General features: G+C 40.6%; 1 protein-coding gene across 5 annotated transcripts in view; it reads right to left on the reverse strand.

Annotated features, from left to right (window-relative positions):
• Window positions 1–225: 225 nt before the first annotated feature.
• Senp1 (SUMO specific peptidase 1) overlaps window positions 226–22,846 on the reverse strand; it is a 59,925-nt gene continuing 37,304 nt past the window's right edge. For all 5 annotated transcript variants that reach the window (XM_057791993.1, XM_057791992.1, XM_057791990.1 and 2 more), the window contains 9 exons: window positions 22,400–22,438; window positions 21,151–21,235; window positions 20,567–20,722; window positions 19,219–19,350; window positions 9,797–10,000; window positions 9,029–9,108; window positions 8,029–8,113; window positions 7,449–7,544; window positions 226–4,606 (listed from right to left, as the gene is read on the reverse strand). In XM_057791993.1, coding sequence (XP_057647976.1) covers window positions 4,544–4,606; window positions 7,449–7,544; window positions 8,029–8,113; window positions 9,029–9,108; window positions 9,797–10,000; window positions 19,219–19,350; window positions 20,567–20,722; window positions 21,151–21,235; window positions 22,400–22,438 — 940 coding nt within the window. In that variant the 3' untranslated portion in view covers window positions 226–4,543. The remainder of the gene's footprint in view (window positions 4,607–7,448; window positions 7,545–8,028; window positions 8,114–9,028; window positions 9,109–9,796; window positions 10,001–19,218; window positions 19,351–20,566; window positions 20,723–21,150; window positions 21,236–22,399; window positions 22,439–22,846) is intronic.

Raw genomic sequence — 22,846 nt, forward strand, 5'->3', positions numbered from 1 at the left:
GTTAAGGGGTGGATTCAGAAATCCAGACCACAGTGAGGATCCAATCACTGGCCCAGTTTGGATCAGCAGACAGTTGGGGGATATATATGTAATGTATATGTATATATATGTAATGTATATATATGTACATACACACACATTATCTCAGATATATGAGAGGAGACAGAAACAGTCTCAGAGACAGACAAATATATTATTGAGCCCAGAGTCCCCAGTCAAAGCACAGAAGCAAAATCCACAGAATTTATTTTAAATAAATCAATTAAAAACAAAACTAGGGAGTGACATACACAGAAAAAGGCAATATCCCTGACACACCCCACCCCTGCCCTTGCTTCCAATTCAGCTTCGTTCACTATGTTAATGACAAGGTGTTGTGTTTGCTTAGCTTCCCATCAAGCAAACTATAAACTTATAGACTGTAAGACCCCGAGGACAAGGTGGCCTTTATTTCCTTGGTCAAACCATCGTTCCTCTCCATTTCAGGGCTCATAAGTCCAGTGCCTGGCCTCACCCTTGAGATACCTAGACAAGGATTCTCTGTGTTTCAGGTAAGGCAGTGCCTTTAGAGGGTGAGGCAGAGAGAGAGAGAGAGAGAGAGGCACCCATCATCTGAGTGTGCAAGGGATATCACAACAGAGAGGCATCCATCATCTCACTGTGCAAGGGATATCACGACAGAGAGAGGCAACCATCATCTGAGTGTGCAAGATATCACAACAGAGAGAGGCACCCATCATCTGAGTGTGCAAGGGATATCACTGTCAATAAAAGGATGGAGGAGAAACCTACTCAAAGCGTTCTGAAAAGCCTCTTGGGAATCCTCTTGAAGGGCCTAAGACCCCCAAATGACAGCCTGCTGGACTGAGGAGGACGGTGCTCCTCTAGATGTCACGTGGAGCACTGTTTGTGATCTGCAGGAACCCTTTGGAGGTGACAATAAATCAGCAAATCCCCCTCACACCCCTACAATATTATCATTCTAAACCAATGCTTCAGAGAATGAGCCCCGCCAAATCCTTGGCACACAAGGTAGAAGCCTGCACTGTTGATTAGAAAAAACAGCATCAATCCATTTTCCTGGCCTTGACAGCTCTAGGTGTTGGTCCATCCATGAAGGCAAACGGGGAAGTTATCCCATTCCCTCATTAGGGCTATAGATGTCCAAAGATTTTAAGATAGTGTGATCAGAGAGGGCTTTAAGATCAGACTGGGTGCGTGTACTTAGTAGGTGCTTAAGAAAGGACTCAACTGAATGAGGGTGCCTGAGCAGAGTGGAGTCTGAGCTCTTGGGCACCTCTCTTCCACTTGCCTCCCCAGAAGCTGGGTTCTGTCAAGGATGAGACTATCCCTAGAAGTCATCAAATAACTGATGGCTATTCCTCAGCTTAGAAGGAAGAAAAGCCGCCATCTAGGTATGTTTTATTTAGGCAAGGTTCTGATGTAGGCCTTAATTCTACAACCAAGCCAGTACTGACATTGATCTTCAACTCCAGCTCAAAAGCATCGTACTCCATCTAGCATCAACTATGCAAGCAGAGCAAAGAAAAACAAGACAACCAAGTGCTAGTCACTTTTTACTCTCGCACTGTTCAGAGCTTGGAGGATGGCACAGAGATCAGAGGAGCTCTTTAACAAACCCTCTTCTCTTCTACTAGAGACAGTACCATAGGCTGTGTAAAACCAGGTGAAGACGGGCAGCCTTGGGAAGGAGTGGGTGGAAAGGTTTTGCCAGGTTATCTGCTCTACCCCTGAAACACTAAAACAAAAATCTGCCAGTGCTGAGGACAGTGAGCACAGGAGGCTAGTATGATCACACTGGCTGAAGAATAGAACCTGCTATCACAAGGAAGTACACCTCATGTTTAGAAGAGGGAACTGACAACAAGTCTCTAGGCTGTATGATGGAGAAATACACTGAACACTACATAGGACTCCTGGGAGTCACAGTGGATCTCAAGTCATCAACTGGATGTAATTATATTCCATGTCATATCACATGTTCAAAAAAGGCAGAAACAAGTCTTATTTCCTCTGTACACAGTCCAGGGATGACTGCTGGGACTGTGAGTTTTTTGTTGAAAAGTCTGTAACTGCCATGTAATGCTTATTACAAATATTCCTTCTGTAGGGGAGGGAAGATGGTTATGAGCACTGAACCCAGGGGAAGAGACGGAGGGAAGGGAAACAATAGGCACATTTTGTTTAAAGCAGGTTAAACAGATACTGGTAGCATACCCTCAACCACAGAATACAGAAACATTTTCGGTCTTGGTCAGCAAAGTTCATTCTTGCATTAAGGAAGTTCGCAGGTACTCGCCCTGCTCTGCTGGCTGGCTCTCAAGAATGGCTTACTATCCAAGTCTGCACATAATTCCCACTAAGCCACCCTGTCACATCTGGCCACTCCTATTAGTCCTGGGATGGACAGTGGCCTTGGCATCTCCAGCTTGTACCTGGTACATATTCAAACTGCACTGGAGAAAGGGAGCTGACTTCAGACAGGCTCAGAATTCATTATATATTTTGCAAAGTGCTTTTGTTGCAAGTCTCATATTCTGCTATACATGGCAATAAATATTTGTTGCTTTGGTCCACACAAAAAGTCTCTGAGGAGATAAAACAGATATTGTCTAAAGGAACAAATAATAAACAGAGAAAACAATCTTTGATGAGCCTCAGATAATAGAAAAGCCTGAAAAGCTTGTCTTATTATGACTAGTCCAAGGTGCCACCGAGTCAGCTGTCACTTTAACTACAGTAAGTACCAAGAATCAGACAATATTCCGGGAGTCCTGCAGTGAGACTGCATACCACCACAGTTTTCTAAAAGAGAGTGTGAAAGGTCCCAGCGACTCATATACAGAAAGCTATTTATTTCCTATGGAAAAATAAAAGAAAAAGAAAGGGAGGGGAGAAGGAAGAGAGGAGTAGCAAGAAGGAAACATAAATGTACAAAGGGATCTCTTCCTCCAACATGCAGGGACCAAGGAAGAGGGAGGGCACTGGCGGCTGGAGTGGAGACGGTAACACTCAGTTTAATAATGGAATATTAAAAAAAAAATAGTTGTTGTTTTCAGATTGTAACCTGTGGTAAACATAGAAAAATGTACTAAACGAGCTTGGTATAAAACAGAGTAAAATCTTCAAATAAGCCCAAGGAAGAAGCACAATGCTGGGAAGGATGGGGCACATGGATGGGGAAGAGGAGAAAAATTTTTATATAAAACTACCTATTACAATACAGAAAAAGTATAAAATGTTCTAGTTCTGGAACGTCAGTACAAAAGGACACTGGCATAGGATCACCTCACCATCTAAACCTTGGGCGCTCTCAGAGGGTGGGAGAGATGCTAGAAAGAACAAAAGGAGTAGCAGTTTCAAAATCTCAGGCTTATCAACCTAAACTCCACCCGTTTTTAGTTGAAAATGCCGTCTACCTTGATAACCTTGACTCTTAAGCCAAAATTCATTCAGGTCTTAAAATACTCTTAGGAAGTCTATAAACACCTGATACGTAGCAGTTGGTGGGAATCACTGTATGCTGGAATTTGAAAGATGAAAATAAACCTACAGACTAAATGGTGAACACATTTAGTCTTTTTTCTTTTAAAAGCACATCCCTATGAAATATATACTTCACATGTGTGTATGTGTATATATGCATGTACATACACACATATAGATAGGTATATATGTATATAAAATTCTCTGTGGTTAGAAACATATTTAAACTAACTAGCCACAGACCAACTAGACCTGTATTCATCCAACTCTGGTATTCCTTCTTCTTAGTCAGAAGGAGGCAACAGTGAAGTGGCCCTGTTGCTGCACTCAGCACTGCTGGGTGGGTCCTCCCCACAGCACATGCGCTAGCACATGCGAACCCCTGCTTGTAAGAAAAGGACTGCTTGCGACTTTAGGGTCTGCCAGGGCTTGTGCGCTATGCTCAGAATGGGATGATACTACCAGTGATAAAACAGCTTTGAGGACAAGCAGTGGGCTTCACATCAGGGCATATAAATAGGAAGGGTTCTGGAGGAGGGTACGTAGGCTTGTGCCTCAAAGTCCAGTTTATGCTCCCATTCCTAACTCTGCATCTTGGGAATCATGTGATGTCTACGTGCTGGTGGTTTTTATCCCTACTTGCTGTCCACGCTCTTTCCTACTTCTTGATAAGGCCTAGCAACCAGAGTTTATAAGAAACCAAGATTCTTCCCAAGTTTTTCTTGGGCTCCTAATTAGGGACTCAGTGAGGCTGGAGTCCTCTGGAAACAAGACGGCAGAACTGAGGTGAAAAGCAGTCTCTCTCCAGCTAAGGGATGTCCCTCACCCCTTTCACAGCACCAAAGTTTCTTTGCAAAAATAGTATCTGAGATACAAAAGGAAAGGCAGATGTGCTTGTGAGTGCATCTTGCCTGGGCTGGTCCAGGATCAAGGGCTGCACATGAACAGGGTGAGGAGCAGCTGTTCCAAGGTCTCTGGCTGTAGATGGCAAAGGGCTGGTCCCCCACACTATCATGTCTGCTCTCTGAGATAGTCTTCACAAGAGCTTCCGGTGGAGGATCTCCCAGACCATTCGCTTCCGGAAATACGGCATGTGTTGCTGTAGGGACACAGACACACTCTTAATTTTCACTCTTGTAGGCACAATATTCCTTTCTCCATACTCCCTTTCTTCTTACGGCTTTCAACCAACAGATGCAGTGACATTTCTGGTCTTCCAAACTGCTCATTCTTGGTTACATGTAGCCTTTTCTTCTCATTGTTCTTTTCTATTTCCACTCTGTGGCCTTAAGGGATTACAGTGTCATCATATGGAGTCATTGGGCTAGGCCCAAATGACTACAAGAATTCTGAGAATGGCACCTATCAGGTATTTTATGTTGATCTCTTAAGAGAGTATGAGACTAAGGACTGAAAATTAAAAGTACTTTCTCAGAGAAGAGCTAAGAGAAAGAACTTCAACCATCTCAGATTGGTCAAGATCCAGTTTTAGTTTTGTTTGAGACAGGCTCTCACTATGTAGCCATGGCTGACCTGAAATTCTATGTTGACCAGGTTGCCCTCTAACTCATAAGAGACCGGGTTGCTTCTGCCTCAGAGTGCTGGGATTAAAGTCATGTGCCACCATGCCCAGTTTTCCTAAGGATTTTTTAAACTCTGGGTGGTGACCCATATGAGCATCTGAATATTAAACTTAATATGTGCAGCTGTGAAAAATCTGAGAACAGTCAAAGGTTCTGAGCACACCGTGTTCGGGCTCAAATGTACAATGGATTGAAGGTGCTTTTGGCGGAACTCCCTGTGTCGCATGACCTCACTGCAGCTGACTCTGAGTATGACACACACTTAGCTCTGCGTGTTCTGTGACACCACAGAATGCCAGCTAGTGCTGCCAGAAACACCCCAGTCAAACTCTAGACCACTGGACACTGTGAACAGCAGTGTCTTTACTATATACAACATTTTCTGCTCGTACAGGAACAAAATGGTTTAACTATGAAAAACAAAATAATTTAGTACATTTCTATCATAATTTCTTAGCATGTGATGTGATATCTAATTGGCTTACTTTTGGATTGGATTGTACTAGAATTTTGATTTTAAAAATTGCTGTTTGGCCAGTGGGGTGGCTCAGTGAGCAAAGGTGCCTCCTACCGAGCTTGCTGACATGAGTTTGACCCTGGGACTCGTGGCAGTGAGAAACAACTCCCACAAGTTGTCTTCTGACCGCCATGTACATGTTGCTTCCTTCTCCCAAAAATTAAAAAACAAGGAAATATTTTTTTAAAAAATTGCTGTTTGAATCTTACTTCAGTCATTTAGTACTACTTCTGTGCAACAGCATTCTCAGCATTGCTGATTATAAAACCAAACTACTAAATCAACTCTGAAAACAAGATGAGCTGTATCCCAGAACAGCAAAAATTCAGCCAAATTCAATTCTTTATGTAAAAACAAGGATATTCATTTCATTTGTGTGCAAACTCATTTTTGCCTTTATTCACCTGTAAAGTTACATGTAAACCAGAAGTGTATTAAAATATATTCTTTGGTTTATTATCAGTGTGTTTCATTTAATATTTAATATATTTATATATCCAGGGTAATGCAAAAACTTCTTGGGTGAAAACAAAGTGTAAGTTTTATTTCTTTTTAAAGATTTATTTATTTTATCTGTATGATATTCTCCCTGCATGTATGTGTTCCATGTGTATGCTGTGGTCCCTGTGAAAGACAGAAGAGGGAAGATCTTCTAGAACTGTAGTTAGTAGTGGTTGTGTCTGGCCATGCAGGTGCTAAGACCTGAACCCAGGCCCTCTGGAAGAGCAACAAGTGCCCTTAAACCACTGAGCCATCTATCTAGCCTCAGCAAGAAGAACAAGTTTAAAATGAAGTCCTGGCCGGGCGGTGGTGGCGCACGCCTTTAATCCCAGCACTTGGGAGGCAGAGGCAGGCGGATCTCTATGAGTTCGAGACCAGCTTGGTCTACAAGAGCTAGTTCCAGGACAGGCTCCAAAACCACAGAGAAACCCTGTCTCGAAAAACCAAAAAAAAATAAAAAAATAAAAAAATAAAATGAAGTCCTGGTTCAAACAAAATCTAGAAAAGCCATTTATTCCAATAGAAGTAAAAAAAGTTAAGTCAGAAACATATGAGAATAAATCATAATAACTTGTAGTTTCAATCAACTTTGGCTCAGGACAATACACAGAAAAATGAACAGCGCACTGAGAAAGGGAACAAGGATGAGGTGTAACAAAGTACACGAGGACATTAGGTTGGGGTCTGTGGTGCTTTGGAAGAAAATGGCCTCCAAAGGGAGTAGCATTATTATGAGGTGTGGCCTTGCTGGAGGATGTGTGTCACTGTGGAGGCGGGCTTTGAAGTCTCTTTTGTCCAAACTTCCCTCAGTGCGACTTTCACTTGACTTCCTGCAAGATGTAGGACTCTCATCTATTCCTCCAGTACCATGTCTACCTGGATGCTGCCATCCTCCCTGCCATGATGATGGACTGAACCTCTGAAACTGTATGCTGCCACCTCAATTAAATGTTTTCCTTATAAGAGTGGCCATGGTTATGGCACCTCTTTGCAGCAATAAAAACCTTAACTAAGACAGGGTCTATTCCAAAATCTGAATGTTTTCTCTGGTTCATTTTGTGCTTCTTCTAAGATTAGAGGTAGGTGAGGAGACAGAGAACAGAGATTAAAGCTTTCGTTTTAATCAAGACTCACTATCGTATGTGACGCGTGGTAAGCCAGGATGTGAACTGTCAGTGTCTTCTTTGGTGCTGTGTTAGTGCAGTGTTATAGACTGTGAACAGTGTTATGAGACACAACCTGAAGCATGCAAAGGTATGGCAGAGGCCACAAAACAGAAAGGCAGCTATGGGTAGCTTGGGTATCAGGTGCTTAGGCTCTGTCCTAAATGCCCACCTCACCTGTGTGAAGTTGATTGGTCTGTCTTTGGTAATACAGTCAGCATATTTGCAAGCAAACATCCCACAGTCACTTCCATTCATCTGCTGTGGAATTTCCTAAAAGACAAACAACATACTATTTTTGCAAGATTCTTTATCACTTTGATACCATTTCCCTAGATTTTGAACACATGACTGTGGGAACACATGACTATGTAAGAAAAGTTTAAGGGGGAATAAGTAGTATTTTAGTCCCACCATTGTGTTTTACTTCACACTAATCCCATGGGGAACTATCTCAGATTTCCACGATACCTAAGTTTGTAAAAACTGGTCCTTCCACTAAGCATTAAATCGTCAAGTAGTTCTCACAGGAGTAAGCAATTCAGCAAAACAGCTTGGCATTTAGAAAACAGTTTTACACAAAAAATATGTTATGAGATTTCCCACAAATAATTTATCTTCCTTGAGGAACTGATAAAACTGAAGTCAGGCTAGACATGAAGCTAGAAAGCCCCTGGGAATCAAACAGCAGATAAAACTCTCTCCTCCCCGCACACCCTAGTTTGTGAGAATTTATATGAGATCAACAAGAACATACCTGGCTCTTCTTGCTGAAGAGCTGCCAGCCATTGGTGTCAAACTCTTTCCTTTTCTTGTCAACACTTTCTTGCTTTAGGTATTGCCTAAAGCATTAGAAGAGAATGAGATGAGCCATGTGGAGTTCTGATGGCAGCTGTCACCCCCGGGATGGGGCCGGCAATCTCAGAAGCCAACTGATCAAACTCCCACCATCTGCCCACTTTGTCAACCCACGAGGGCCAGCATCTCTGCTTCTGATTGCATGATAGTTACAGTCTTCTTCCTAAAGTTCTTCAGTCTACTAATCTTCCTAAAGAACAGTTTTTAAATATATTTCTTGGTTTGTATGGTCCTTTTAGAGTCATCAATCTAATGGATAATTTATTTAAATTATATTAAATGATTAAAAATGTCCTTAGTAGTACCAGGGTGTGTGTATTTTAGCAGTGGTAGACTCAGATCTCCTTGTAAAAGTTCAATCCAAATCAACAATTTAACAAGTACAAATTCAAGCAGGGTGGTTGATGGCACAAGTCTTTAATCCCAGCCCTTAGGAGGCAGGATCTCCGAGTTTGAGGCCAGTCTGGTTTACAGAGTGAGTTCCAGGTGCATAGCAAAGAATAGGTGTTTTAGAAAAAGAAGCAAATAGAACATAAGAGACTTGCATTCTAATTTCCAGGTGAGCCACTCACTAAGTATTAAGACCCAAACAAACCAAAAGTCACCTCTGTGGGACTTGAATTTTTCATCTAAAATTCCAGAAAGCTGATTTAAATGAGTTCTGTTAGCTTAATCTCTTATGTATAGAATTACTCCGTATTTTAATGTGTCAAGATAACAATTGCCCTCATTAACACATATTGTAGTATTATTAATTACTACACTCTACTTGAATTTAAAATATGCATTTATACTAGATATGACAAGTCATGTCTCTGAAGGTATCAGACAACTGAGTTTAACTGCTGGAAAGACAGAGAAAGTGAAAACAATTTTGTCTGTCCTCAACTCGCACTTACAGGAGGATCCTGCAGGCTTCATTGTTTATTCCACCCATAGAATCATAGTAGGTGACACTCTTCTTTCTAAAGTCTATGACCTGGGAACAAACAGAGCAGTGAGGACAGTGCTGCAGCATCAGCTTTCCCTCCCCGACTTTCTGTGACACTGTGAGAAGCTGGGTAATGTTCTGTGCTATGATCATGTAGAGTGATACCGGGGGCTCATCAATTGGTGGGCCTAGAAATTAGCCTAAAATATTTTTCTACAGTTCAGTTTTCCCGTGATCAACAACATATGATTCAAAGAAAACTAGTTAACTATCTTAAGATCATTTTCACAGTTTAAGAAAGATGATGACAAGATTCTGGGTTTGTCTTTAATCTTGATATTTTCTTTTTGGATTGATGTCTTTTAAACATAATTCAAAAGAGAATATAAAATAACTTTTAATAACATCAATTTGATGTATGCATGTTCCCAGAGTCATAAAAATACACAAAGCAAGTCATAGCTAGGCAGGAAGTAGTAGCCCAAGCTGGAGCTGGCAGCATCACGAACACGTTTCCCCTTGTCTTATGCTGAGGTCGGTAGCTGGCCTACAGTTGCCACCACCAAGCATCTCCTACTCTAATGGGAAATCCACTCATTTACCTGATTTTTAGCCAAGTTATCACTACTAAATTCCACTTTTCCCTATAATCAAGCAAAGATGTAGAACTAGTGACCCTCTATGTTGTCTTTGTAGATTTCTTTTTCATGTCACCAAAAATAAAGGAGCTACTCACAGCTAGACACCAGTGCACACCCAAGTGAATGGGCACCAGAAGAATGTCAACAGAAAACACATCCACTTTCTTTGTCCAACGTTTCACCGCCTGATAACCAGCTGTTTTCAGCTTAGTGAAGAAAAAGGTATTAAACGCATGTACACTTGGAAATCCCTTCTCTTTACTGCGCTCCATCAGCATATTCATGTAGAAATTGATGATCTGCAGGAAGACACACATCAGAACAGTCAAAACAGTGGCACGACAGGCAGAGCAGCCATTACACTGAATAATCAGTATGCCGTTCACATGTTTATGTATTATGTTTTGAATGACAACCGACTCAATGAATTCTCCAATAGACAGACTTAAAATATCCAGTTTTTACTTAATATAAAGTTTATTAATCAAGCTTCTGAAAGTATCAAACAACTAAGTTTCACTGCTGGAAAACAGAACGAATAGGCAGATTTAGTCAGACTTGTAGAACATGGAGAGGAAGGAGGAAGGTGAGGCTTTAGAGGAAAGGAAATGATGGCGGGCACTGGCAGTGTTACTTTAATGTTTCTGTACTGAGTAAGAGGATCCCGATCTCAGTTCTTATTCCCCCATACCCTTTTCTCCTTCCTCTCTCCCTCCCTTCCACTTTTCCTTTCCTTTTCTCTCTTCTTCCTTTGCTCACTCCCTCTGTTTAGACAGTCTCACTCTAGCAGTCTGGACTCAACTCCCTATACGGTGTAAGCTAGCCTTGAACCTGTGGAATACCTCCTGTTTGAGACTTGAGTGTTGATATTAAAGACTTGCAATGTGACATAAAATCCGGTTCCATATTCAAAGCCATATTGGCCACATGGCAGTGGCATGCAGCTTCGGTTTCAAGCAGATCTAAGCAAACAAAAAGCCAGGAGATAAACTAGGAAAACGCCTGCAATAGTACAGCAATTTCTCTTAGGAGCGAGACATGATATAGTATAAAACTGTTTTCTTTTAAAGGCCTAACAGTCAAGTCACAAGCACGAAGAGATCAGATGTTTAGCTTTCTCAGCTCCTGACTTCAATAGCAAGTATGAGTATGTAAATTAAAATGCTTGACAGAAGAGGAGATACTTTATCAACTTGATGGAAGTGGATTCTTTCTGTCAACAACGCAGTGTCTTCTCTACAGTAACTATGCTGTCTACAGTTCCTTTAGGTCCAGGACTCCCTGGTACTAAATCTTGAAAGGGGCAAAGATTACAGCATAGTTACTTTATGTGGCTAACTACGGTCAGGCCAGTGTCTGTCAACTGAAAGGAATTAATGGGCTAACTGAGCCACAGCTTGGAAATATGACTATGAAAACAGGCACATTTTTCAGAATTTTTTTTTTTTGAGGAATGGGAAAATGCCCCTGTGCTTTGACAAATATTTACACACCAGGATGCCAGAGCAGTGAGCCACTGTCCAACAGCAAGGAACACTGCCAGGAACATAGCCGAGCATGGTCTAGAGCAGAGAAAGGGCCTATAGATAGAGATGCAGAGGTGGCTTCAGGGAAACTGCATTAAGAGCTCTTAGGTGATGGGGGCCAGCTCTGAAGACACTGCTTTGCCTGTAGCTCTGATCACTGTGCACCAGGACCCTGAGGACGCAGAGGACTTAGGTTGTGGCTAATTCTGTGTCCTGAAGCTAACTGTTTCTTACTTGTTTGAATAATGAAAAGGAATCATTCAGGTACAATCAAGGTACAGATGGTATGCTTTCAAATCTAGGTATTCAATTTAACTGCCAGAAAATAATGGTCCTAAATAATGTATCTCTGTTTGTGAAAGCATCCACTAAGACAGGCATACCTGCACAGATTTCTAGATAATAAGTTACAATCTCCATTGAGAGAAAATCAACCAAAAGGAATGGGTAAGTTTCCTTTCAGAGAATTAGGCAGAATCTACGTAATCTACTATGTTATCCATGTTATACATATACATACAACTATTATAAACATATATTGTAGTTATATATTTACTATACCCAAAGCCACAATATACAGGCAGATAACCAGGCAGTCACTGATAGTCAAACCTTTTTGCAGGGGCTGGTAGGTTACATACTTTATCAGACAATAAGCACTAAGGAAAAAGGTAAAAGAACACGGGCAGAGGGATAAGGAGAGCCAAGCACACAAAGCCATGCAAGTATTTCTCTCCCAGTTCCCTACCAGAGCTATCACTTCTGCTATCGCTAGCTTGAAGTTTTTTGTTTTTTTTTTAAAGGGTGGGGGTTGACATGTTACACATAAGTATCCTACTTTTCAGAGGGAAAAAGTTCTTAAAACTAAACATGTTTCTAAATAGGGTTTTTCTCACTCCCTGAAAGAACCAACTATAAAGCTAGATTGGCGAGAACAGAGAATCCTTTCTTCACTGCTTGGGTATTGACTCCATCCAAAGCTTTTGTTAATGGGGAAGGAAATGGTTCTTCCCACTAGTCAACAGTTAATTAGCTCCATGGAATGATCTGGGTTCCTTTCCATTTTCCCTATATCCTAGCAAGGGAGTCTGGTGGCCTCAACATTCCCTCCTATTAGCTGAGAATTTGCAATCTGATATCTAAGCTGAGTTTAGATACAAGTCTCTCTCTTCAAGTGAGGAAAACCACCATAGTTCAGCTAAGACACAATCATACTCAAAATAAGACACACAAAGAATCCTACATGTTATTCCACAGCGGGGACCGGGGATAAAGGGGAAAGAAATGAGAGAAGGGATCATAGTGTTCAAGATGAAAGAGAAACGGAGATGTCACAACGTCTACCCGTGTTTTATGAAAACAAAGGTCCCTCCCTTCTCCACTGGAAGAGTTCTCTCTAATACAAGAGTCTCTTATCTCTTAGCCCAGCAAGTCTTAAATCCCCTTTAAAATAAGGGGCTAAAGCATGCCAGTCCTGCGCCTTACTGTTTGTCCTGCCACTAAAGCACATCTGAAAGCCACTGCTAGGCTTGTTAGTCTACTGGCCGCCCTTTTCCTATTGTCTGTCTGAAGAGCCTTTGCTGGGAGCCTGCGTGTCTAAGCAGCCTTCTTTGAGGTTAGGGAAACTGTTCGCAGTGCTTTGTTCCTTTTCTATTTGATGCGCTGCCAGCCTAACACTGCAAAGAGGCTCCTCTTTAAGGAAAATTCTAATTCTTTCTTTTTTAATTAAAAACTATTTATTTTATGTATATGAGTGTTTTGCCTGAATGTATGTTGTGTATCACTTGTATGTGAACCCCCTGGAACTGGAGTTACTGATGGCTGTAAACTGCCATGTGGGTGCTGGGAAGCGAACCTGGGTCATCTCTCCAGCTCCAGAAAAATCCTACAGAGTTTTCTAATGAATACTGGGCAGACAAGATGACACAATTGATCACTGGTATTTGTATCTTTTTTTTTCTTGCCCAGCAAACCAGACAAATCTAGAGGTAAAATATTCGCTAGCAGTAAAGTCTTGATGTTTAACTCGTCCATGGTTACTCTGAACCCCACTGCTTGGCTCAGGAAGCAATAGGCATGGTAATACTCCCGAGCAGACACTGAGACAAGAGGATAACAAAATAGCAGCACTAGACTGTTATGGTTCAGAGATTGCCCAGTCAAGATCTAGACTAAAATAGAAAACACAGCTTCCCTACTGTCTCCTCATGTGTACATTCAAGAACAAATGATCAAAATTACTGTAAAGTTTTAAAGAAGGACAGGCAGGCGACACCTACGTTTATGGAAATCAATTACTACTTTCCAAAAGACCTCGCATAAGATCTAGGTTTATCAGAACTAGTTTGGGGGACGTTCCAGAGGCCAGCCATAAGGACAGGAAAAAGAAGCCCGTGTGTGGTCCTAGAAACAACAGTTTTACTCTGATGGCTTCATTCTCATGGATGTATCAATGTGGCAGGTCTATCATGAAAATTCACTTACTTATCTTCATCTCTTAGTTTCTTTCCTTTTTACATAGGTTATCCCTTCCCTATAAACAAACTTACTGTCAGGGTTAAGTTTTGTGGGCTATTTCCTTTCTACCTAGCATTACTAGAATTTTTTTTTTTTTTTTGGATTTTTTTCGAGACAGGGTTTCTCCGTAGCTTTTGGTTCCTGTCCTGGAACTAGCTCTTGTAGACCAGGCTGGACTCGAACTCACAGAGATCCGCCTGCCTCTGCCTCCCGAGTGCTGGGATTAAAGGCGTGCGCCACCACCGCCCAGCTGCATTACTAGAATTTACTAGTAATTTCTTGAAGAAAATTATCAACTATGACCACTATCACTGCCCTTTCCATTACGTATGTGTGTGGAGGTGAGGCTAAAACCCAGGGCCCTGTGCAGGTAGGCAGGAGCTCTATCACTGAGTAAATATTATGCCTGGACTTCCACTAAATATTGTGTTCTAGGGCCGGGCGGTGGTGGCGCACGCCTTTAATCCCAGCACTTGGGAGGCAGAGGCAGGCGGATCTCTGTGAGTTCGAGACCAGCCTGGTCTACAAGAGCTAGTTCCAGGACAGGCTCCAAAACCACAGAGAAACCCTGTCTCGAAAAACAAAAACAAAAAAAAAAAAAAAAAAAAAAAAAAAATTGTGTTCTACAAGTTAGAACTCTTGACTAAAATGCCTGAGCTCCACCTCTAGCTCTCATTCTGCCAGAAAAATCCACTGAGCATGGAACTTCCTTATAGCCTTACTGTTTTACTTTCCTACAACCAACCAAACAGGAATACTGTCTCTACATGAAGGCTACTGCAATGCTGAAGAGCTGAAAGGCTTTTCTCTTCAAAGACGAGGCTTACAAATGGTGGCCCCGCTGGGTAGCAGCCTGTGTACTTGCAGTCTGCTATGTAGACTCTACCTCAGTTCCTCCCTCTTCTCGCATCTGCTGTAAGATTTCCCCAAGACCTTTCCTTCCCTGGTGAAGTTACAAATACCACATTCCAATATTTCAGTATTATTTTGTGGGCCCATACTTTGGAAACAACTGGTTAATAATTGGTGTGAGTTTTGCAAAGTAGACTCCTGCCCCCAAAAAGGGGTACATATATCTTCTTGCTAGTTTCCAGTTCACCATGTAAATCAGTTATTAGCAATGATTTGGAGACTAGGCTCTTGGAGGACAAATGAAAGCAGGAAATGTACCAGTTATGCGGTTTCTTCACTCAGTCTCTGCTTATTCTATCAGCTACTTAGGGAGAGAGGAGTGTTGGAGTCTTTGCAGCCTCGTTTTCTCCTACTGCTCCTGGTTCTACCAGTTCTCCTTCCCATGTTCTGAAAGTTATGAATGTGTAAGGATGTAGGCTGTCAAGCTCCCCTAATGAAGCGGTCTCTGCTGTGAGATCACTACCAGCGCTAACAGCTCCCAACTCCAAAATAAGCTTTGTATACTTTAACAGCCACTTGGCTTCTTTAATTAATGTTTGCATGGTATAACTTTGCCATCCCTGAATTTGTAAACCTATCCGTACCCTTACATTCAGAACAGGATCTTGTATAGTTGGTGTGTGGCTTACTACAGAGCACATAGCTAACACACACAGGTCTTGGGTTCAATTCCTAGGCATGCAGGAAAGGATGCTTCTTATAGACAATTTTCTTTTACCCAGTCTAACAATCTCTACTTTCAAACTCAATGCTTTAAAAAAATTTTTTTCATTCACACTTGTTTAATATGATAGCAACTATCCAAGGTTAATTTCTTGAGTTATGACTATTACAAACTAAGATGCAAAATTTACAGCCTACTTCAAAGAGCAAGTAAAATAACTCATTAATATTTTAATATGGACTATAAACCAAAAATGACATATTTTGGATATAACTAGCTTAAATTAAACATTTATTTTATTTAGTTCTCTTTTCTTCTAGTGCTAGAGGTCAAAGCCACAGCCACATGCATGTAAAGCAAGCATTCTACCAACTGAACTACATCCCAGCCCTCTTCTAAAAATGATACTACTATTCAATTTAAAGTAATTACATGGCTCACACTGTATTTCTGCCAGACTGGGCCGGGCTAGATCATTGTGATTTGACACTGATATGGCTGAGTTAAATCCATTACCATACCCCATTTCCATGTTTGTATGGTTTCTTCTTTTCTATCTTTTCCTCCTTTGGGTTTTTAGTTGCATTTAGCTGGGATATTACTTATAAGTATACCTCTGTTCTTGTCACTGCTCTGGGATTTGATCTTCGTAGGTTTTTAATGACATCAGTCTATGTTCATATTATACTACTACATATAGAAGGGAGAATCTGACAGTAGTTAGCATGAACTCCATTTTGTTTTCTCCTTTATGCTATAATTATCAAACATCTATTTCTAACATCAGCTCCACTAAAACAAGATGTTGTTCAGCTTGGTTTTAATCAGTGGTCTTTTAGAGATGAAAACAGCCTAATCTCTTTACTCGTTTGCAGGCTGATTTTCATTCTATGTTCTTATGCCCAAGGAACATGGAACATTTCTTCAGCACCTGTCTGCTGGCAGTGGATTCTCTCAGCACTATGTCAGAAGCAGAGCTTTCAGCAGGCTAGACAGCTAACTCCCTGGGTAAAAGTGCTCGCTGCCAACCTGACAACCTGGGTTCTATCCCTGGGACCCACAAGGTGGAGAGAGCCAATTCCCACTAGTTATGCTCTGACTTCGCACGCACTCTGGTGTGCACACATTACAAGGAATAAAAGTAAAAGAGCAAAGCTTACTTCGAAAGGATATGTATTGGTTACAGCATTTATGATAATATTTGTTTTTCCTCTTCAGTATTTCAAATGTCTTCTGGCATGTATGGTTCCTAACAAATTATTCTTTGTCCCTCTGCACTTAATGTACCTCTTTTTTTTTTTTGGCTAAAATTATACATTTTAGCATGGCATTTCTTCTACTTTGGATATGTTTGATTTCATAAATATCAGTTCCTAGGCTTCAAGTTTAGGACATTTTCATCACTAGTTTCTTACACAGATTTTTAGATGTTGCTAATGACTTTATTTCTCATTCTAGGATTCCAACTGCAAAGTCAGGCTGTGTGATAACATCCCAGAACTCACTGATGGTCTTGCCAGCTTTCTTCTTCCATGTTTCACCTTGGGTATCTATTGCTGTATCTCCACAACCATGTTTTTATAAACTATAGAGTTACCCTCTTTATTTCACTTCTCTCAGGGACCACTGCTGTATACATTTACGCAATGTATAGAAATTGTTATTTGTTTTTTGTTTTATTTTTCAGAATATTGGTTGAAAGGGTAAATCTTTCCCCTTTTACAATACCCTGAGCAGAAACAAAACTAGTTTTATCTGTACAAATACCTAAACACGTATTTTTAAATTTATTTAATCATCTATAAAACAATGCTCAAGCCAGGCAGTGGTGGCGCACGCCTTTAATCCCAGCACTTGGGAGGCAGAGGCAGGCGGATCTCTGTGAGTTCAAGACCAGCCTGGTCTACAGAGCTAGTTCCAGGACAGGCTCCAAAACCACAGAGAAACCCTGTCTCGAAAAACAAAAAAAAAAAAAACAATGCTCAAGGGGCTGGAGAACTGGTTCAGCAGCTAAGAGCACTGGCTGCTCTTCGAGAAGATCTGGGTTTAATTCTCAGCACCTACAGAGTGGCTCTCGAGAGTCTCTAACTCCAGTCTCAGAAAATTCAGCACACTCTTCTGGTCTTTGTGTGCAAATATAGATACTCTTGTATCTCCTTTACCTCTCTACCTCTACCTCTAACCTCTAACCTCTAACCTCTACCTCTACCTCTTGTATCTATATTTGAGGGAAGAATAGAATTGAAAAACTATGAGCTACTTGCAAAAGACTGAATATTCATAACTGAAAAAGAAAAGTATCTGTAAAATAGACATCAGAATTTAGGTGTATCTAATAGTGCATCAGAATGCTGGCTGTTTAAGGCTAAGAAATTTGATTCTTTTAAATTGGTGCTTCTTAAAACAGTTCTTGTTTTCATCTTTACACCTGTTTTGAGAGCTAATTCTCTGAACTCAAAAGAAAAGCACTGCTGGAAACATTACCGGCATGTGTGACAAGGCTACAATAGAGAAGGACCCTCTCCTCCCCCAATCGATTCTAAATCATGTAATTCCCATTAATTTTCCATGCTTCAAGTCCAGCTTCTCATAGGTCTGGGAAATGGAAACTATCCTGATGAATGCTGCCTCTGTAAGGAATTTCTGAGCTTACAGCCACAGTGAAGGGCAAGAATTCAGCTTATATCCTACTCACTGCTGCCCCCTAGGTTTGGCATAATTTATAATAAAAGGTCTAAAATCCTTTAGGAATAATTGACATTCTTTTCCAGCAGTGACAGGAAAAAGAAAAATGGTAATTACAAACCAAAAACAATTTATAAGAGAACACTTTTGATTATTATTGAATTTTGTTCTCCTTGATAATTCAGTGAGCTCTTCTCCACTATAAATTTAATCCAGTGTTCTAATACCTGAAGAGTCAAAAGATATTTCTGATAGAGATATCAAATCATATGTTCCTTACTACTGCTAGTCAAAAAAATGTACTCAAAGAGTGGCAAGTCTCTGAAATTTTTATCTCCTAAACTAATCATTGTCACACAGACAATGGAGCAGTTCAGCTGACCCCCAAGGGAATCAACATGGTCTGAAGTTCTACACATCTAATTCCATAACAGATCCAATTCAATTCAAGGCAGTGATCTACAATGAACACCAGTGCCTGCTATTTACTATAACATCTATGACCTTGGGAGTTTCTTAATTGCCCCATGCTTTGTCTTTTACATGTCTTATGTACACAATAATAAATAAAAAGTAGGAATAAATCCTTCTAAAGTGAAACAAGTTTTTAAAAGTTTAGGATGAAGACCAATCAATTTAAAGACCATGCCATAATTAATATATTTAATTAGAATTGGGAGGTGAAGTCATTCCCCCTCTTGGTATATATCAACTGCATAAAAATATTTTTTTCACTATCAGCTTTAAAAACATCATGAACAAATGAAGGCTACCCCAGAAAGCTTATCATATGCAATGTAAGTAACCTAAAGCCAGATGAGGAAAAGGAAATGGACCTGGTTTCTGCCTAGAATTCCCAAAGTAGTCCCTCATGCTGCAATAAGGTCAGACATTAAATATTTGCTCAGAAATATGAACTGCATAGCAGGTGCCTCGAGCAGAGTGAGAATATCCCTGTGTGGATGGCCTTTCCTTCAGCATCTACAAGAGCGGACGGAATCAGGAACATTGAGTCTTTAAAGCACACAGAAGCATGGAGCTTGTTAAAAGGCTTCGCTTCTCTGTACCACATTCATTCATACTGAGAGCCTGGGAGAGAGGGGTTCAGATGCAGGTCATCTAAGGACCACATTTCGAGAAACAGTGAGATAATGCTTTCAGTTTTCATTTAATATTTACTTACTATTTGCATATAAAGTAAGTGCAAGGTTACCTCATCGTTGAGCCAGTTCAGATGGTTTAGAGTTTGAATATCTTTGCGTGTAATGGTCAAGCGGAACGCTTCACTGAGGACTTCATCCTGGTTACCATTACGAAATACATTCTTTATTTCTTTCTCCATTTCCTAAAACAAAAGATGGTACACAATGGTTTGGCTTCTCCCAAGTCTCCAGACTGTACTTACCACAGCCAATACTTCCGAGTTTACTGTTGTCGGTCTGCATCTAACGTTTCCTTCCTCATTACTCCCTCCCACCATCCTTAGTCCTTTCTTTCTCACACAATATTCAGATCCTTGTTTCATATCAGTTCCTGAAGACTGAAATAAACTTTGCTCAAACTTTCCAAGCTCTTTAAAGGACTTCTTTATGTTTTATATTTCTGGTTCAAATGGTTTCCCAAGACAGAAGCTTACACAAAAGGCACCATGGAGTAAAGGTAGCATCTTTTAGTTAAGTTAGATGCACTTTTCACAAACAGTATTTTGTTTAACTTTTAAAGATAAAATATGGAATTTAATACAACTGTAAGTATGTGAGGAAGAGACCTGGTCAGTCGTCTTCATCAGCTTAAGACTATGAGACCCACTATGGACAAGTTCAACAGAACCACCATATACGGGCTGCTCATGCATGCTTCAGCATTGCCAGGGCAAACATTTCATTTTTTTTTCCAATAAGTATGTGATGATCACTGGTTACATGCACTTCTTTCCATCTTAATGGTGCTGAAATCAAACTGAGGACCCAGGCCTTGCACATGTGAAGCAAACACTCTACCACCAAGCTGTATCCCAGGACCAATAATGTTCTGAAAAAGGCATGAATTAAGGAACATAAGACTTCTAAGTATCTTCAAAAATGTTCACAACGATTATTGCTTAAAAAGCAACATTACAAAAACAATGTATGAAAATATCATAATGAAACCCATTTCTTTGTATGCTAATTAAAAAACAAGACAAAACAAAAACACAAAAAGAAATAGTATTTCTTAGCTTTTATAACACAATGTATTATAAAATGATTTCCTATCTGAGCCTGGCGGCGCAGCCAGCATATATAAAGTGGTGGGCTCTTTAGATTTTCTTTTCAACACAGGATTTAACTGTGTAGCTCTGGCTGGCATGGAACATCTATGTAAACCAGACTGGCTTCAAATGCAGAAATTCATATGCCTCTGCTTCTGGTATGCTGGGATTAAAGGCGTGTGCCACAACACCCTGCTCTACTGAAGGAATTTTCTTTTCTTTTCTTTTTTTTTTTTTTGAGACAGGGGTTTCTCTGTGTAACAGCTCTAGTTGTCCTGGAACTTGCTTTGTAGACCAGTATGTACTTTACCTCTGTAATTTCAGGAAATTCATTTTCACTATCAGTTAGCTCATGACTTTTTTTCCCCGTTTCCTGGGCGACTGTGACAGGAATCTCCTTTTCAAGAGGTACACGAAGGTGCAGTTCTATGGAATCAAGTACTGCATGTTCCTGCTCCTGCAATCTCTGGAAAGAGAACTTTAGAATGAGTGGGACAAAGAAATCTACCACCTGACTTCTGTGAGGTGAGTCAGTCTGCACATCAGCCATTTACAGTAACTGCTGAGCTACTGCACGAGCGTAGAGCCATCACTCAAGCACAGCTAACCTCCCCGACAGCTCCAGCCTGGATATGCTATTTAACTTATTATCTTAAAGAAAAAAAGAGATTACATTTACTTTTATTTTTTATGTATGAGTGCTTTGCCTGCACAAAGTGTACCAAGTAGGTGCCTGATTTCTGAAGAGGCCAGAAGAGGGTGCTGGAATCCCTGCAACTGAAGCTCCTGATGGCTGTGAGCTGCCATGTGGGTGCTGGGAATAGAACCGGTGCTCTTGGTTACCGGGCCGCCGGTGCAGTCCTTACTTTAATCTTAACACTTCTTGTTTCTTACCTGGTTTTGAAGCTGCAGTGCCAGTGCTTTCTGTTCTTCAATCTGGCGCAATCTTTCCCGGGCTCGAGAATCATAAACACTAGTTCTAATGGAGAGAGGAGAGTCAGACCAGCGTCTCAGCCCAACCACATCTTTGCAATGCACTGCAGGTGTGCAGCGTTAAATAGAGCTCACAGTACAGACTCCACTCAAACCTCACCACATGGACATGTTAAGACATAGTAAAACAACATGGTTATTTAAACTATTCTAACATGTTTACTGGAGTAATTTAAGTATAATATGTGTGACTTCTGTAAATAAAGCCTTGTTTCAAAAGTGTGCCTCTTAAGGAGGCTGGTGAGAGTAAAGCTTCACTAGAAATCCACAAGCAGAACTGAGTCCTAGAGAAAATAGTACACTGTCAAGGCTACAGCTAAATACTATGTATTTAGACTCGCAAAGACCAAGGGCTGATAAGTACTGAAAAGACTTTGGTGCTTGAAATTAAATGCTTTCAATAATTTCTCAAACTCTGTAAAAACTCAACAGTTTATCTAATAACAAAATAAAGGCATTTACTTTAGCCAGGCGGTGGTGGCGCACGCCTTTAATCCCAGCACTTGGGAGGCAGAGGCAGGTGGATCACAAGAGCTAGTTCCAGGACAGGCTCCAAAGTTACAGAGAAACCCTGTCTCGAAAAACCAAAAAAAAAAAAAAAAAAAAAAAAAAAAAGGCATTTACTTTTCTTTTTATACATAGCTAACTCTGGAATATTTTCCAATTCAATTTAGCTTCAGCAGCAACTGTTACATAGTTGACAAATATAAAAATAGAAATCTCCTAATTGGGGCTGAAGAGATGGCTCAATTTGGCTCAATGGTTAAGAACTTCAGAGGATTTGGGTTCAGTTCCCAGTACCCATATGGAGGCTCACAAAACTCTAGTTCCAGAAGACCCTGCACCCCCTTCTGGCCTCTGTGGGCACTGCATGCATAAGATGCACACACACACAGGCAAAACACATCAAATAAAAATACATAAAATCTGGAAAAAAAACCCAAACTATTGTAACTCTAAGAGAATCTTAAAAACCTAATATCTGAAAAGTACAAATACATATTTTTTTTTTTCTAGACAGGGTTACCCTGTATCTCTGGCTGTCCTGGAACTCTTACTGAGTAAAAACAATTAGGATAACTAGTTGTTTGATTTCTTTCTAAATGAAAATTAAATGAGAAGAAAAATAGTATCAATAACAATAACTTACAATTCTTTGATCCACAGCTCTGCCTGGAAGAAAGTAGGACTATAGATGGGGAAAGAAAATAAACAAGAGTTAGAAATTCAAAAATTTTCACCAACAAAAGCAATAGTCCCAACAGTTTGTAAAATTACTCTGCAATTATGGAATGAAAGAGAGCCAACTGACACAAAGTAACTAACTGAAACTTAAGAACATGAACACTACACATGTACTAAAGGATGAGCCAATGCTCAGAGGGGAATGAAGTGCAGCCCAGTACTCTTGTATGAGACATGCATATGGTGAAGGGTATCACTGAGCCAAGGCAGAGACGTGTACAACCAGCTACTCCAGGGATGGCAGGCTTACTCCAGTCTGCAACACTCTCGTGGGCACCCAAAGGAGAAACACTGAGTAGGGTCACAGGAATGCTAACTGTTCCAACAGCTTTTCCCCTCTCAACTGCTTTAT

Source organism: Chionomys nivalis, chromosome 17, assembly GCF_950005125.1.
Source record: "Chionomys nivalis chromosome 17, mChiNiv1.1, whole genome shotgun sequence".
Classification (NCBI taxonomy): Eukaryota; Metazoa; Chordata; class Mammalia; order Rodentia; family Cricetidae; genus Chionomys; species Chionomys nivalis.